This window comes from Pseudonaja textilis, chromosome 3, assembly GCF_049901715.1.
Source record: "Pseudonaja textilis isolate UNSWEBS1 chromosome 3, rPseTex1.2, whole genome shotgun sequence".
NCBI classification, from domain to species: domain Eukaryota; kingdom Metazoa; phylum Chordata; class Lepidosauria; order Squamata; family Elapidae; genus Pseudonaja; species Pseudonaja textilis.
The window spans coordinates 36848361-36864858 of record NC_141992.1 but is presented as its reverse complement, the minus strand read 5'-3'; the positions used below and the strand labels follow the sequence as shown (position 1 = coordinate 36864858).

Genomic DNA, 16498 nt, shown 5'->3' with positions numbered 1-16498 from the left:
GGGCAGAGGAGTGGGGGAGAAGGTCCGCAGGAAATCACCCTGTCTCTGCAGAATCGTTATGTGACTGAATGGGCATGGCCAACTCAATGTCACTCACAGCAAGGTGCTGCACCACCTTGCCGAGTTGGCTACGCCCACCCAGTCACATGAGCACCAAGCCATGCCCCCAAAACAAGCCACATTCACAGATCCGGTAGCAAAAATTTTTGAATCCCACCACTGGAGAGAAGGGTTTCGGCAATTTGAACTGGACTTTCATCATTAAAATTTTAGAGAACCTGTTTTATTCAGCAATGCTCTTGTGTTTTTTTCCTTTTTTCGTGACATCTTTGTATTGTTTGTTAATCTTGAAACCTGCTAATGATCCAAATTCTTTTTATTTGCTCATTATAGTTTCAATTTCCTTTAAAAGATTTTCCAAAACCCATACGAAATTGTCATGTCATCACCTTATTTAATTTTTACTCCTACAATCCCCTCCACATCGTATATCCCTATTCAGAGTTTTAGGAACCAAAATAAAGAAGAGAGGAGACAATGGGCAGCCCTGTCTTATTCCTTTGGATTTTTTAGATCTCCAATAACAATAATTTGTGCTTTCTATATCAATCAACTTCACTCATTTCATAAATTTGTCTCCAAAGTTAATATTTTAATATGGAAAAGAAAGTAAAATAATTGGCTATTAGTATGATAAATATGAATTGTATATTATTTCAAAACATACATGCTATGTTAAAATAAGGTAAATGAAGTAAAAATGTAAGGTAGGAGAAGATACAATTATCATAATTGGGGAGAATTTCTGTGATTAGGATGAAATTTTTGTTATTTTTGTTTCATACCTGTTTTGACAACTGATTCATAGATAATCCTTGACTTATGACCAAAATGGAGCCCAGAATTGTAAGTTATTGTGCTTGTAAGTTGAGGTATCACATGATTGGGTTCAATTTTACAATAGTTGTAAAATCAGTTGCTGTGGTCAGAAAGGAGATCATGTAATTGTTAAGCAAACCTGTTTTTCTAAATGTTTTTTTATCTCAGAAATTGGCAGAAAGCATAGGAAACTGGCAAAAAATGCTTAAATTGTGATAATGTGACGGTGGAATGCTGCAACTGGTAGTAAATGCCAGCACCCGAAATGCAATCACATTACTGTGGGAGGAGGGGAGGAATTGTAACTTCATGGATGTGCTGTAAGTGGATTTTTAAAAGTTGTCATAACCTTAAATGGTCATAAAATCACCAGTTGTAAGTTGACTACTTGTATCAGTTAATGGCAGAAAGAAGTTTTGGTTTGGAGCAGAGTAAGACTCAGTTTAAAATGTACATATGATAAGCATGTTATTGCTAAAATGTATAAACTTCAAATTAAAATTTGAAACAGAACAACTGGAAGAATATTTGATAAAATGGACTAAGAATTTGGGTTATAATATACAAATAGAACAGTGGGAACAGATGTGGTTGAAAGGACATTTATACTATTATAAATATTATGTTGTAATTTTTGTAAAATGATGGTAAATCATTGGAGAAACTGCTAAAATGCATAAAGGTACTTCAAATTTATGTTGGAATGTGAACAATGTGAAAAAAACTGTTAGATTTAAATACATACTAATATATTGTATTAAATAGATAATAATTCCGGAGATTTGAAAAACTAATATACAATTAAATCAATCTTTTTGGGACTGATCAATAAATATTTTTAAAAAGTCATGGCATTTTGTTTTGATAGATAATAACTGCGTCGAGGTTATTGTATGGACAAACTTGGAAACACTTGAAAGGCCCCAAAGACCTGGTTTTGCTAAAGGCCCTGGGAAATCCAGAGTGAGATGGAGCCCATCAAATAGCTTGTTTGATTGCTTGTTGTCATCAAGGGGGATGGGGGTTTTACTCTTTGTATATTGAGTTTTTATTTTTTGTAAGCCACCTAGAGTCACAGAAAGTGAGTGGGAAGCAATATAAATTCTCTAAATAAATAAATAAATTCTCAAATTAATTGAATAAACCATAGAGTAAGAGATAACTTTATACTTTTAACTTCTGTAAAGTAAATGGAAAGTTATTTTTATATATATTTTCTTTCTTGTTTTTTTACATTTTGGGTTTTCTATTTTTTCTTGCATTTTTTCTTTTCTTTATTCTAGATATTAATTTCTTTTTTATCTTTATTAAAATCTTAATATAGTTACATCAACAAAATAAAGAGCATCGCTTCTAAGGGACCCCAGACCACATAAATACTGGTGCCAATCTTCCACTCTAATGATACCTATAGTTGCCAAATTATGAATAAAATTGTTTCTGCTTCTTGAACTGGCAATCAGTTGTTTACTCGAAGTAGGGTTAACATACTTGGACTGCAAACCTGTGGAGTTTTCTGTCTCCCTTTGCTGCCATTTCATGGATGTCCAGATCTGTGCAGCCCAAATACAGCAGCCTTTATTTCAACATCTCTTTCAGACAGCAAATGAGAAACCATGAGTGCAGGGTGGAGTCCTAACTGGTTTATAAAAAACCAACTTGTGCTCCCATAATAAAGAGTTGAAATCATGATGCTGTTGTTGTTACCAAAAACAGCTTGAAAGTGGAGCTATGTGCAAAACGGGCGAGTCATTTCAAGTCAAGATTCATAAACTGGAATGACCGTATATGCAAATCCAAATGTATAATTTATCATTACAGTTCTGTCAGTGGTTGTCTCTGGATCAGAAATAAATGCTCAGAAACAATATCAGAAAGGAACTATCACAAAGTTTCGTGAGGTTGGCTGTTGTGGGTTCTAGAAAGTTGGACTAGCAACACTAATATTGGATTAACAATGAGTACAACACTAATATTGGATTAACAATGAGTACTACCTCCTCGGATTAGTGTCAGATCTTTGGAATTTTAGGAATAAAAGTTTAACATCTTACTCTGTGAAATCTAATTTAACTGTTAAATCATAAGCTCCTCTGACATTTTAAAGAGCTTATTAGAATTGGTTGGGATGGATGGCTAATTTATTTATACCCATCTTTCAGAAACTAAGTTTGCAAAATAATGTATAAGCACTGAGACTCTGTAAGTGGGCATGAGAGTCCTAAAGCATTGATGATAGATAGCCAGTTTAGCATAAGTTTGTTATTTCCCAAACACAAATCTATTCGTTTGTAATCTCTGAGGTTATAACTCGCACGCCGTTGACAGGTGGAAAGATTATGCAGAGATCAAATGGTGGGAGCTCATACTGCCGGACAATTTGGGTGGAATTTAATTGAAGTCAATAAGGAATTTTATTTCACCTGGCATGGCTTAACTCCTACACTGCAATGCATGCTTGAGCTATTAGCACAGCTGCCAGCCTGTTTCCAAGGGGACGGAGCCAGTGGATGGAAAAGATGAGCAGAGACCAGGTTTTCAGAATAAGACCAGGAAAGAGATCCAGCAGCAAAAGCTACCCTGTGGGCAGTGATGGGATTTAACACAGCAGGCGTGTGCCAAGTCAATGGAAAATACAGGACTATAATTGTAAATTATTGTAAAGTTAAAAATAGGGCTGATCTAGCAGAACCTGTTCAAAAATGCACAAGAGACCGAAAGGAGGAAGAAAATTCCATGCAGTTTCTAGCAGTTATAGCCAAGTCTTCGTATTGCTAACCAGAGAGTAGCAAAATTGACTTGAGCAGCAGGAAAAACTACAGGTAGTCTTTGACTTACAATAGTTCATTTAGAGATGGTTTAAAGTTACAATGGCACTGAAAAAAGTGACTTATCACCATTTTTCACACTTTGACCATTGCAGCATCCCCGTGATCATATGATCAAAATCTGAATGATTGACAACTGACACATATTTATGATCCTGGGGTCATGCGATCACCTTTTGCAACCCTCTGACAAGCAAAGTACTTAACAACTGTGGCAAAAAAAGTCATAAAATGGGGCAAAATTCACTTCATAAATGTTTCGCTTAGCAACATAATTTTTGGGCTCTATTGTGGTCGTATGTCGAGGACTACCTGTAGTAACTTTTTAAATCTCACATACCAGTATCTCATTTCATAGCTTTTTCTGATAGCTGTGTTTTGTTTTGTCCTTCAGCCATAGAAGTTGCTCCAAACTTTTATTAGCAGACCAAGAAAAATTGATAAATCTGCTTATGATAAAAAAAGAGCAGAGAATCAATAGCCCCAAATGCCAGCATTCCTCAATTACTGGATGTCTGAGAGTTCAAGTTCAGCCTTTGGATTGCCATAGTTTTCCCATCTTGTAGTAAATAGAGTAATGGTTCACAGCAACATGTGAAATTCTCTGCAAGGTTTTGCAAATGTAAAACTGCATTCATGCCAAATATCAGCATACAATTTACAAACATTTGTAAGATTAAATTCAGTCTAACCTGGACTGTATTTTTTTAAGAAATAGATGCTTTTGTTGGTTTATTAATTTATTTATTTCTTGACAGTCCGGAGGACAAAGGCACAGGTCTAAGTGTAGAAAGAGTTATAGTGAAAGAAAGCAATTGTCCCAAAATTATCCAATGAACTCTGTGGACATGTCTCTATGGGAGATTCAAAGTCAAGTTTCCCTTTTCATAGGAGTCCAGAAAAAGATACAGCTGCTTTAATGATTTGGAGAAATATGGTTTTATTTTTACATTGCAATGATTTATTTCAAAGAATTTGGCCAGCTCTACTTTACTAAAATAGCTACTATGAGAAAAGTTCAGGTGGAATATACATATTCTCCAGATACTTCCATGAGTCTTCAAATGGCTAATAAAACCAGGCACCTGACAAATTTGTCCCCTCAGACCCATGTTTTTGTGAGATGAGTGACCATATAAACATGATGGGTGCACTACCTTGTAAGATACCGGGCTTGTTGACCAGAAAGTTGGCAGTTCGATACCCAAGCACCACATGATGGGGTGAGCTCCTGTTCTTGCCACAGCTCTTGCCAATTTAGCAGTTCAAAAGTATGCAAGTGCAAGTAGATAAAATAGGTACCAATTGGTGGGATGATAACCACCAATTGATAGCATTCCATGCACCTCAGCATATAGTCATGCTGGCCACATGACCACAGAAGCATCTTTTGACTACGCTGGCTCCTTCAGATAGGAAACAGAGATAACCACTGCCACTTAGAGCTGAACATGACTGGGCAGGGGAAACTTCTACCTTTACCTTTATAAAAGTATGATACATACATAAATTCTGCAATGTCCGGACCACTTCTGCAGTTTTTAACCTATTTGTCTTTAAGGATAATGGAACTAGAACCCAAAACTTCATTGTACACTATTGCTTGCCTTGGGGGGGGGTGGGGAGAGACTTTTCATGCAAAAAAAGGTGGGAACAAATGAAATATACCCAGGATTTAATTTCCCTTTTGAGGAGTTTGCTTCAGAAAAGTCACACCGTATCAAAGAGGATCCATCTAAAACTAATCCATCTAAAACCAACCGTATAAATATAAAGTCTGTGATTCTTGAAAACATGTATCTGATCAAAAAAGATGCCCAAAGAAGGAAATGTAACATTATCTTGGCCTAATTTCATTGGAGGTGTTTGGCTCTGCGAAGCCAGTGAATACTGTAACACTGCCAATGTAAATAACTAGGAAAAAAGATATTTAATATAACTCAGCAGAATTACCTCTCTCTCTCTTGCCTGGATTGCCTGTTTTTCTTTCTTTCACCAAACTTTTGAATAGAAGCCTTGCAGAAATGTAACCACAAATAAGTCTTACATCAGGCTGTTGTCAGTTGTAATGGGCCAAAGAACATGAAACAGCACTGGCATTAACAGTGGTAAAATAGTAATCTTGCTAAGTTTCCCATTCAGATGATGAATGGGGCTGTTAGGTTCCAGAGAAGAAACAATAGTAGCCTTGGTGAATTAAACAGGTGGCCTCAAGACACTGAATGCAGCCAGCTTGCCCAACTTTTGCGGGATTATGGATTGTGATAGCCATCATGTGTAAGCATCCTTATAGACTTTTTTAAAATAGACAATTTTATAAAGCCTTGCTTCAATACAGCTAATAGTCAAGGGCAAATTTCTAAAATTGCTGTTGATGGAGAAAAATGTCAAGAGATGAATTTGATTTCTAATTATGCTTTCTTCCAAATTTTCAACGTTGATGAATTACATTAAAACAATTTTCCTCCAGGGAATCATTAAATAGCAATCTTGCCAGATGGATCACTATGACCAAAATGAGACAATGCAGGGAATATTTTTTTTGAACCTAGTCATACTAAAATCATTTTAAAAGAACCCCGTTCACTATCTCAATGGATCTAATGCCTATCAAGTTATTGATTTCTTTACAAAAGTAGTCTGCCAGTCTACTATTAAGAATTTTGTATTTCGTTCAAACTTTGCCGCTAATACATTTTTCTTTTAGTTAATATAAAATCTATTAAAGGAGCTACAAATCTGCTTGTTGATTTTCTATACTTTATCTTTTTACCCTTAAACATTCCTATCAAATACAAAATTAATAGGACTATATTAGCTCTGACATCTTACCTTTAGATCTCACTATCAAATTTATCAAGCATTGTTTTAAAAGAATCTCACTTTTTAGTTGAGTTTTATCCTGTTTTAATTTTAATTTTTTATTATATAATTTTGCTTATTTTTAAAACATCTTCTTAGTTATCTCTAGTGTCTCTGGCTAAAAGTAAGGAGAAAAATATTTTAATAGTTAAATACTATCTGGAGGAAGTGTAATTACCCTGGACTCCAAAGTATAGTCCACAATATAGTCCACAATAATAGAGATGCCCTTTGCTGAGCTTGGATGACTTACCTTGCTTAAGAATAAAACATTTATCAAGCTAATATCTTTATTTTTGTCAGGAGTGTCAAGATACTGAAATGATTTGCTGCCCTAAGACTTCTTTCTGCAACATCACAGCCTGGAGAATGAGCTTTTGTGCTCTGACATACCTATGAAATAATCAGGTATTACATTTGATTTTGATCAGCACTTAATATTACATCTGAACATTAATGACATCTATAATACCAGCTATAATCCATTGGAATGTCACAAACTTGCCTCAGAGGGATGGAGGGATGGAAACAAACGTACCGTAGCCATATAGTAAAACCAAGCCAATGTGTGTTACTCTCCTTTTCTTGTTCTCAGATTTTCCCAGTAGACTTCCCTTGAGTTAAAGAAGGTTTTCAGTCTATAGTTCCCTGAAAGCAGAATCCTGCTAACAGAGTAAATAGTCATTGCTGTGAATAAATTTCACAGTTCCTAACAAAATATGGCTAGAAAAAATATTAATAGAAATGGTTAAAATTGTGGAATCTTGAATTTAAAGCACCTTATTTTGGAATTTCTTTGGGGGCTACACTTAAGAATATCTATATTGTGTGTGTGTGTGTGTGTGTGTGTGTGTGTGTGTGAGAGAGAGAGAGAGAGAGGGGGTGGGCGGGTGGGATGTTTGCTAAAGCATGAATGCCTCTAAAGATATTCACAGTAGACATACAATATTTGGTAAATAAGGTGATATACAGGGAACCGATTGTCTTGTGCAGCACACCTCCTTTACAGATAATCAAGTAGAGGTATCTTCTAGAATCACCATTTTACCAGTAAAATAGGTCCCCAGGTGTACTGGGCTACAATTTGCATCAATCCTCAATTTGCATCAATCAAAATGGCCATAGATGTCACAGAGCAGGACCAGCTGGAGGTGCATCTGGTTTTAATCTGGAGATCAAACAATCTGCATCTAGGGAGGGAGGGACTTTTATTCAAAATACTCTTGCCAGCAATGTAGCTCTCTGTTTCAATAAGGCAGGCACAAAAAAAGTAAGCAAGCAAACAAGGAAAGCATGGGTAAAATACAGGACAAAAAAGGACAAACTTCAGAATGCCTGAATGCTAACAACCAGGAGTGGGATTCAACGTTTTTAACAACCGGTTCTGTGGGCATACCTAGGTGGGCATGGCTAGGTGGGTGTAGCCATGTGACTGGGTGGGCATGGCCTTTTTTTGCAGCACCCCCCAATTTTTTTTGCTCCCTGGGCCTCAGGGAAGTCTCCTGGGGGGGTGTTTTTGCTCCCAGAAGACTTCCCTGGGGCCCAGGAAGGCAAAAAATGGAGTTGGGGGGGGTGCTCCATTTTTGGGCCTTCTGAGCCTCAGGGAAGCTTCCTGGGGGACAGTTCTGCTCCCAGGAAGCTCCTCCCCACACCCCTTTTTGCCTCCTGGGCCTCAAGGAAGCCTCTTGGGTGAAGCAGTAAGACAGCGAGGGGGATCTGGCACAACTGATAATTGGAACAGCTGATCATCAGGAGGGAAAAAAAAGAAACACCTTATAAAGAGTGACTGGGCGGGGAAGAATGCAGTCAGTGATGTGGGGCATGCATGCGATGTCGTGTATGCACGATAAGGACTGACTGGGTGGAGAGGGGAGGGGCGGGTGGAGAAGGGAGGGGCCAGCCAGGGGCATGATTTGCCAGTACTCTGAACTGTGCAGAATCATAACAACCGGTTCTACAGAACCAGTCTGAACCAGTAGAATCCCACCCCTACTAGCAACTACTAATATATTCTAGGGACTTTATATATTTCTCCCTGCCAGAAGGTTTACAGTCAGATTTAGAAAGATATAGAAGCTTAAAGTGATGCATAATAACGGTCCATGTCTCTGTATGGCTATTTAAGTCCCACTGGGTTCAATGAAGCTTGATCTCTAGCATATATGTATGGGACTGTAATTTCAGGCTCAGATAATTCAAGGTGTTAAAAGGAGGGAGATTTATTTGAGGCTTAATTAAACATGGAATTCAAGAACTGTGTAAACACCCCCCCCCCAAATTAAACAAAGCATATCTTACACTACCATATTGATTAAAAATATTTGGACTACAAGACATTCTAAAACAATTCAGTTCAATATCTGCCTATAAATCAAATTATGTCGAGAAACTGGTGCTAAGGGCATATGTTAGAGAGGTGCCAATTATTGGATATTTTGGTTTGTGTAATGCGTCACATCTGATGATCTTTATCCCTGAAAGGCTGGGCTATGAGCCAAGACTTCACTCTGTAAAAAACACTTAAGCGCTCTCAACAGTGCTTAGAATTGGGCAAGAGAAAGAAAGGCTTTGTTATAGATGCTTTAGTGTATTTTACACCCTCCGTTATATCAGTCTATCCAGGACTCACTGGGCAATTTTGCCTGTTAAGAAAGCTGGTTTATACATTTTCGTTCAAGCTTGGATTAAACAAGTAAACATTTAAACAATCTTTAAACAAGATTATGCAATTTTGCAAGATTTCACATTGAGTGAATGTTACTTACATATTTAAGTGTCTAGATCAGTGGTGGCTAACCTTTTTGGGCTCCTATGCCAAAAATTGTGTGCGCACTTGCACGCTCATGCCCGTGTGCCAGCACCCAGAAGGCAATGCCCCCACACACACCCTACACATGTGCGCGCAATCCACCCACCCCCGCTGCCCCCTTACCTGCACTGAGCCTCACAGCTGATTTTCGGCTGGTTTGAGGCCTTTTTCAGCCTCCCAAAGGCTTAAGGAAGGCTTCTGCAGGCTTCTGCAAGCTTTGCAGGCTGAAAACTAGCCCCATTTCATCACTTCCCATTTTCCAAAAATACTGGAAGTAACGAAACGCGGCTAGTTTTCGGTCTGCAAAGCTTGCAGAAACCTTCCTCAAGCCTTTGGGACGCCGAAAAAGGCCACAAACTGGCTGAAAATCAGCTGTGAGGCACGCACATGTGCAATGAGGTAAGTTTGCCTGCAGCTTGCATGCCGGCATAAATGGCCCTGCGTGCCACCTGCCATAGATTTGCCATCACGTGTCTAGATTCTAGTGCTCATTAATAGCCTTGATATTATCACTGTTCATTATTTCAAGATGCCTAGTTTTAAAATCCTAATTTCACTTTATTCTGCATTGGTCAGAGTTGCTCTTCAGCAGAGTGTCCAGTTCTGGACACCACATTTAGACATGTTCAGAGAAAGAGTAATGAGAATAATCAACAGACTAGAAATTGTCCTATGAAAGTTCTGATTAAAACAGGGAAGATAAGAATACGATAGAATTTTTAAAATCCTGACAAAAGTGTCATCTTGAAGAAGGTGAAGATTTTTTCTCTATTATCCCAAAGGACAGGATATGGAATAATGGATGTAAATTACAGGAAGATGGATTTAGAGCAATTCAACAATGAAACCTATTACTAGGAAGGTGATAACTTAAGCTCTCATAGAGATTTTAATCTGGATTCCTGCACTGAAAAGAAGTCTGAATTTAACATTTTAAAAGCTATCTTTCACCTCTATAATTCTCTGTTAGTGGTGACAATCTCTACACATTAATTTCATTGCCTTAGGTAGAATTAATAATCATAACCCAGTTTTGATTTGGTGCAGGCACTTTATGTAGGGTCATATAAGTAGTTTTGTTTGTTTGGTATTCAAGAGGACACCTCATTTTTAGGTCTCCACAGATATTTCAGTTATACTTGGTGTACTGGATGTGCTTCAACAACAAGTTTTCGTATGTTTCTTTCATGTGTGCAGCATAACCAAAAGATATTATGTTTACAGCCATTGTACAAAACAGACGATTTGATTAATAGCCAAAAATCTATAAAATATACCCCAAAGTGTTCAGGAAGCAAAAGCTTTCTTGTCCAGCACGATTATTGTTGGCTACTGAACAAAAATTATAGTTATACTGTAATACTTGATATGAAACTTACCCATATAAAAATATTCTGGGGAGGCCTCATCAGTTGCTAAATCTCTTATAACATTTCCAAACCGCAGCCATAGCCCAAATGCGATAACAGCTGAACCTGCCAACTAGAAAAGGAAAGCAAAGGTGAAGTGCTGAAGGAAGATGGGTGGCAAGCACAGAAAAATCTGCAAACAGTTCCTTGTTTTTCCTGGAGATTCCCCCAGCCATTATTCCAGGGCCTCATCTTCTCCCTACAGTACACAGATGGTTCACAGGCCAAGATCATGCTCTTGTGCTCACCAGGGTTTATTATCCTTTTTGGTCCAGAGTATTCTTTGAAATTCTGATAAAATTATAGTCTATGCAGTAGATAAAATATATACTGTATATACAATATATACAATATATACAGTAGATAAACCCATCATAGATAAGCTGTGGTGGCGCAGTATTGCAGGTTAATTCTGCTGACTGCCAGCAGTTCAATTCTCACAGGCTCAAGGTTGACTGAGACTTCCATCCTTCTGAAGTTGGTAAAATGAGGACTCAGATAATTGGATGAAATATGCTGACTCTTTTTAACCATTTAGAGAAGGCTGTAAAGCACTATTAAGAGGTATATAAGTCTAAGTGCTAATGCTATAGCTAAGCCAATCCTCTAAATGTTCATATAATTTTCACAATTGCCTTATCTGCAAGAAAACCACAGATTTTTCATTTTTCATAGTATTTTGATTAAAAATTTGTGTGTAAATTTAACTATAAGTTGGGCTTAGGCATGGGATACAAGCATGTATGGGATATATGGGTATTTCAAAAAAAATATTACAGTAAATAGTATACTTGCAAAACTCATACATGGATAAAGTAAACCCAACTTTGGAGATGCATTTTGGCACCTAAAATTATTTGAAATTATATAATATATAGGTTAAATTTGTATTACAAAGGAAACCAACTGCACTGTTAAATATTCTTAAAAATGATATACATGTAACACACAGTAGTAATGTGTCTGCTTCTTTATTACTCCATTAACTGAATAACTCTATTAACTGAAGAAACATGGTAGCTCATAAGGTTAGAATGTTGTGCTGAAGATTGACAGGCTTGCACTGCTGTGAGGTGGGGTGAGCTCCTGTCACATGCGCCAGTTCCTGCCGACCCAACAGTTTGAAAGTGGGTTTGAAATACACTGCAAGTAGATACACGGGTAGTTGCCTTTGGTAGGCAACTTCCCAGGGACACAAAAGGAGCCTCGAACTGGGCATCCCCCAGGCAATAGTGATATCACTGGAAAATCCTTTAACCATGGAAACACTTTGGTGCTTCCAACATGGTAATAGTAGTAGTAACTGAATAACAAGACTATAAAGGTAGTCCTCAATTTATGACCATAATTGGGACTGGAATTTTAGTTATTAAATGATGAGGTCATTCAGTGAGTGATCATATGAGAGGACTATTTTACAACCATTTTTACTGCAGTTGTTAGGCAAATCCAGCTCCCCCCACTGACTTTCCTTGTCAGTAGCTAGCTGGGAAAGACACAAATTGCAATTGCGAGATGCTGCAACCCTTATAAATTCGAGCCAGTTGCTAAGCACCCAAATTGACACCACATGTCTGCAGCCTGATGCAGTGGTTGTAACTTCAGCCACAGGTTGTAAATCACTGTTTCTCAGGCCATTGTAACTTCAAACCAAAATTATACATATGACTAAATTAACTGTATGTTCCTTTTAGCTATATAATCTTTCCTGCAGCAGAAACTAATCTAGACTGGATTTGCATTTTTATCCATCAAGTTCTTCCCAAGGGTCTGGGACAGGCAAATATTGTTATTCAGTAATAAAAGGTATCAACACAGAATATAAAGCTGCCTTTTGCAATTGACTGATGGTGATTTTGTCAAATGGTGATCCAGATGTTTTGAGATTGCATCAAAGGTGTCTATTACCATTGGTACTATGCTCTGACCGCCAGTGTGATTAGCTCTCGTTTCTTTCGCCATAATTCTATTTCTGTTTGAAGGTCTTTATATTTCATGATTTTCTCCAGTGTTTTCCCCTTTTATTCTGTGCCTCCACCAAACTGTTTCTTGAAGCTAAAGCTATAAATACAAATTTTGTTGGAGCACAGAGGTTGATTCTGTTTTACACATCCTTTTAAAGTGCCCACTGTACTCACACTGGTGGTCAGAGCTAATGCCTCTGCTCTTGAGTTTGATAAGCTCCACTTATGAAGAAAAGACTGAAATCTTCTTACTAAATGATCAGTACCCAGGTGCCTGGTTTTATTAGCCAGTTTGAAGACTCATGGAAGTATCTGGAGAAAATGTATATTCCACCTGAACTTTTCTCATAGTAGTTATTTTAGTAAAGTAGAGCTGTGCAAATCCTTTGAAATAAATACATTGCAATGTAAAAAAACACATAGTTCTCCAAAGCTATTGCCTTTATGGATATTCCTTTCTCATTGTCAATAGGGCTAGCTTTGATTTTTTCATTTTGCTAGGAAAGCCCAGGCAATCCTTTGATTATCATAAGGACTTCAGACAGAGAATATGCCTTTTCTAATCAAATGAAATGGAGGAAGGGGGGAAGGAAAGGGAAAGAGAAAAAGAAGGCAATCCCATTTGCTCTCATGGCACAGGGTGACTGAACAAGAAACAATGGCTTGTGCTTTTGCAAAGCCAAACAACACACCACTTTGTGCTGCTGTTGGAATCCCAGCTGCAGCTGAGTGACACCAACCTCACAAATCTGTACTTCTGTACATTGCGGTAGAGTTATGTCTTGCCCCTTTGAGAAAGGACGGCATCACCCACTGAGGTAGGGATGGGCCTATAACTTGGAATATGTCCTTTTATTTTTACTGGATTGGTACAAATACAGGATCACTAGCTCTGTCCTGAGGCCAGGAACACATGATGTCATCCTCCATGGCTTACCGGAGACTAACAGATTTTTCCATCTATGCATCAAAAGTAGTGTTTTATGACTTGTGCCAGCACCAGCAATGCTGTCTGGCTCACCCTCTCCATTTCATTTCATTGTAAGCAAATGCTACCACTCCGGTTGACTGCCTTGTGCTGTGACAGGAAACCTCTTGTGTCTAGTTGTTATCCCCCAGGGCCATTTAATGGTGGCTGTCTGACCCCTGCTGAGTGGATCTCAATTGGTGAGCTTCTTTTTTCCTCCTCACTTTACTTTAAACTTATTGCAGAAGTTGGTGAAAAGTGAACAGCTTGGTACAACTTGTACAATCTGATACAAGTTGCAGAGTGGTGAAATGATGTATGTTAAAAAAATTAATAGGTGGGTATCAAAAGATGGATTATTCTTTTCTTACAAGATTACTTGTAATCTTGATGCTAGTGAAAATATAGTCCTCCCTCCCTCCTGTTTTAGCCCAAATGATCAGAAGAATGGAAAAACAATAGCTTCCCCCCCAGATCTACCAGTAGACATACCAAACAGGAAAGTGGAGTTTCACTACTCAACTAGGTAATATCTTCAGTGCTAGAAGGGAATTGGGTTTGCTCTTTTATTTATATACAGTGGCTTGCCCTGGCAGCAAGGGTGGACTTCAGGGGTGGGATTCTACCAGTTCGCACCTATTCTCTAGAACCGATTGTTAACATTCTAAGCAGTTCAGAGAACCAATTGTTAGAAGAAATTACTGGCCTCATCCTGTAAGAAAGGCAGGAAAGAAACATACTGGTGTTGCTTACAGAAACTGCCTCTCCGTTAACTCTTATTGTATTCTTGGCAGGACTAGCTTCCTGTCTCAGGAATGTCTCTGGAGTTTTTTTCCCCTCCTTTGCTGGTACTTTGCTTGTGTGGAGTGACCATTCAAAGTTACAATGGCACTGAAAAAGTGACTTATACCATTTTTCACACTTACAACTGTTACAGCATCCCCACAGTCATGAGAGGCCAGGTGAGGAGATGCGTGCCTCGATGTGAGTGATATTGAGTTGGCCACGCCCAGCCAATAACATGACCACCAAGCCACACACCCCAACTAAGCCATGCCCACAGAACCGGTTGTTTAAAAATTTGAATCCCACCCCTGGTGGACTTGTATTGTTTTCTCCTTGGTATCCTTGATGGAGCCATTGTTCCCTGCTTCATTGTTTGTCTGGTGTTAATCCTGGCATTAATCCTTGTTTAACTGGGTGTTGATAGCTGGTGAGGAAATGTTCTTGTCTTTATGTTTTCTTTTTAACTTTTAAAAAAACGTTGTATATACTGTATGCTTTTTAATATCTATGTGCCTGTTGATGGCTAATTTGTCTCAGTTCAAAGCTTCCAGGAATTCTCTAGGAGTTTGGGATTTAGCTTGGTCTAAGAGGCTCAGTTTTCCAGTTGAAACTATGATTAAACCTGTCCACGAGCTTTGAAATTAAGGAGCTTCATAATGTCTTCTGATTGCTAATTAGTATTCATGGATTTGCTCTGCTAATCTTCTACATATCTATCCTACACAGTGACTGTTTTAGTCCTTACACAATATGTTGTAGATGACTTCTGTTTTTTTTTTCTTGGGCTACTGGGCCTTTTAGTTTCTTATGATGGTTGGAGGGTTTAGTTGATTTTTTGTACTATTATTATACTATGTGGCTGCTTGCTTTGATCTGAGATATATAAGTTAACTTTTTCATAGCTTTAAAAACAAGCACTGTCATACATGAAAAACATGATTAAAATGATGGCTTCGGTTATATTATTCATAAACCATTCATACATGAATTTGTGAATAATTATTTATTCCTATTATTCTCCAAACTTATGAACTCTATACTTATTCTCCAAAGCATCTGAGGGCAGGACAAGAAGCAATGGATGGAAGCTTGTTAAAGAAAGATCCAACCTAGAACTAAGGAGAAATTTCCTGAAAACCATTTGTAGGGACTCCTGTCTTGACTGGGGAAGGGGAGATTGGCCTAGAAGACCTCAAAGATTTCTTCCAACCTCTTTTGCATATGAAAACCATTCCTGATTTTCCCTAAGGTTTCATTATTCCAGCACTCAGATTTATAGGGCTTACATCTTTATAGTTTTTGTCTTACAGGCATCAGAAATCATTGTTGATCCAGATTTACCAATATACATTATAATCTTCCTGTCCACATGAAGTGGAACCTCATTTTTTTCAAACATACCACAGCACTTCAACTGTGTCAGGTACCATATTTTTTGGACTATCAGACGCACTTCCCCACCCCAAAACTGGGTGGAAATGTCTATGCATCTTATAGAGTGAATACGGACCTGTTTTTTTGCCTCCCAACCCTCTGCACATACTGTTTTTGTCCTCCCTGGTGTCCAGAAACACTCTGCAGGCCAAAAACGGCTCCCATTTTTGCCCTCCCCAGCATTGGGGAAGGCAAAAACGGGACATGCAGAGGGTTTGAGAAGCCAAAAATGAGCCCATTTGTGGCCTGTAGAGTGCTTCTAGATGCTGGGGAAGGCAAAAATAGGATACACAGAGGCCAAAAGCTTGTTTTCCTTCTCTAAAGTTAAATGCATCTTATGGTCTGGTGTGTCTTACAATCTGGAAAATATGGAACATTGTATGAATGGTTGCTATTCCTTGAGAAATGGATTATGTTCCAAAAATAGAAATATATGTTATTGTCTATAAAGATGACCCTCAAAATGACATAATTCTAATGGAACAATACATGTTTGAATCCAAAATAATCTTGTTGGCTTATCCAGGCAGAAACCTGCTTGGAGAGCTAAGCTTTTCTAA

At 38.1% G+C, this 16498-nt stretch overlaps 1 protein-coding gene across 1 annotated transcript in view; it reads right to left on the bottom strand.

The window, feature by feature from the left end:
* Nucleotides 1-16498, bottom strand: part of TSPAN2 (tetraspanin 2) — a 56766-nt gene that overhangs the window by 27440 nt on the left and 12828 nt on the right. Inside the window, exon 2 of the mRNA XM_026712996.2 lies at nucleotides 10758-10860. Within this exon, the coding sequence (XP_026568781.1) occupies nucleotides 10758-10860 (103 nt within the window). The remainder of the gene's footprint in view (nucleotides 1-10757; nucleotides 10861-16498) is intronic.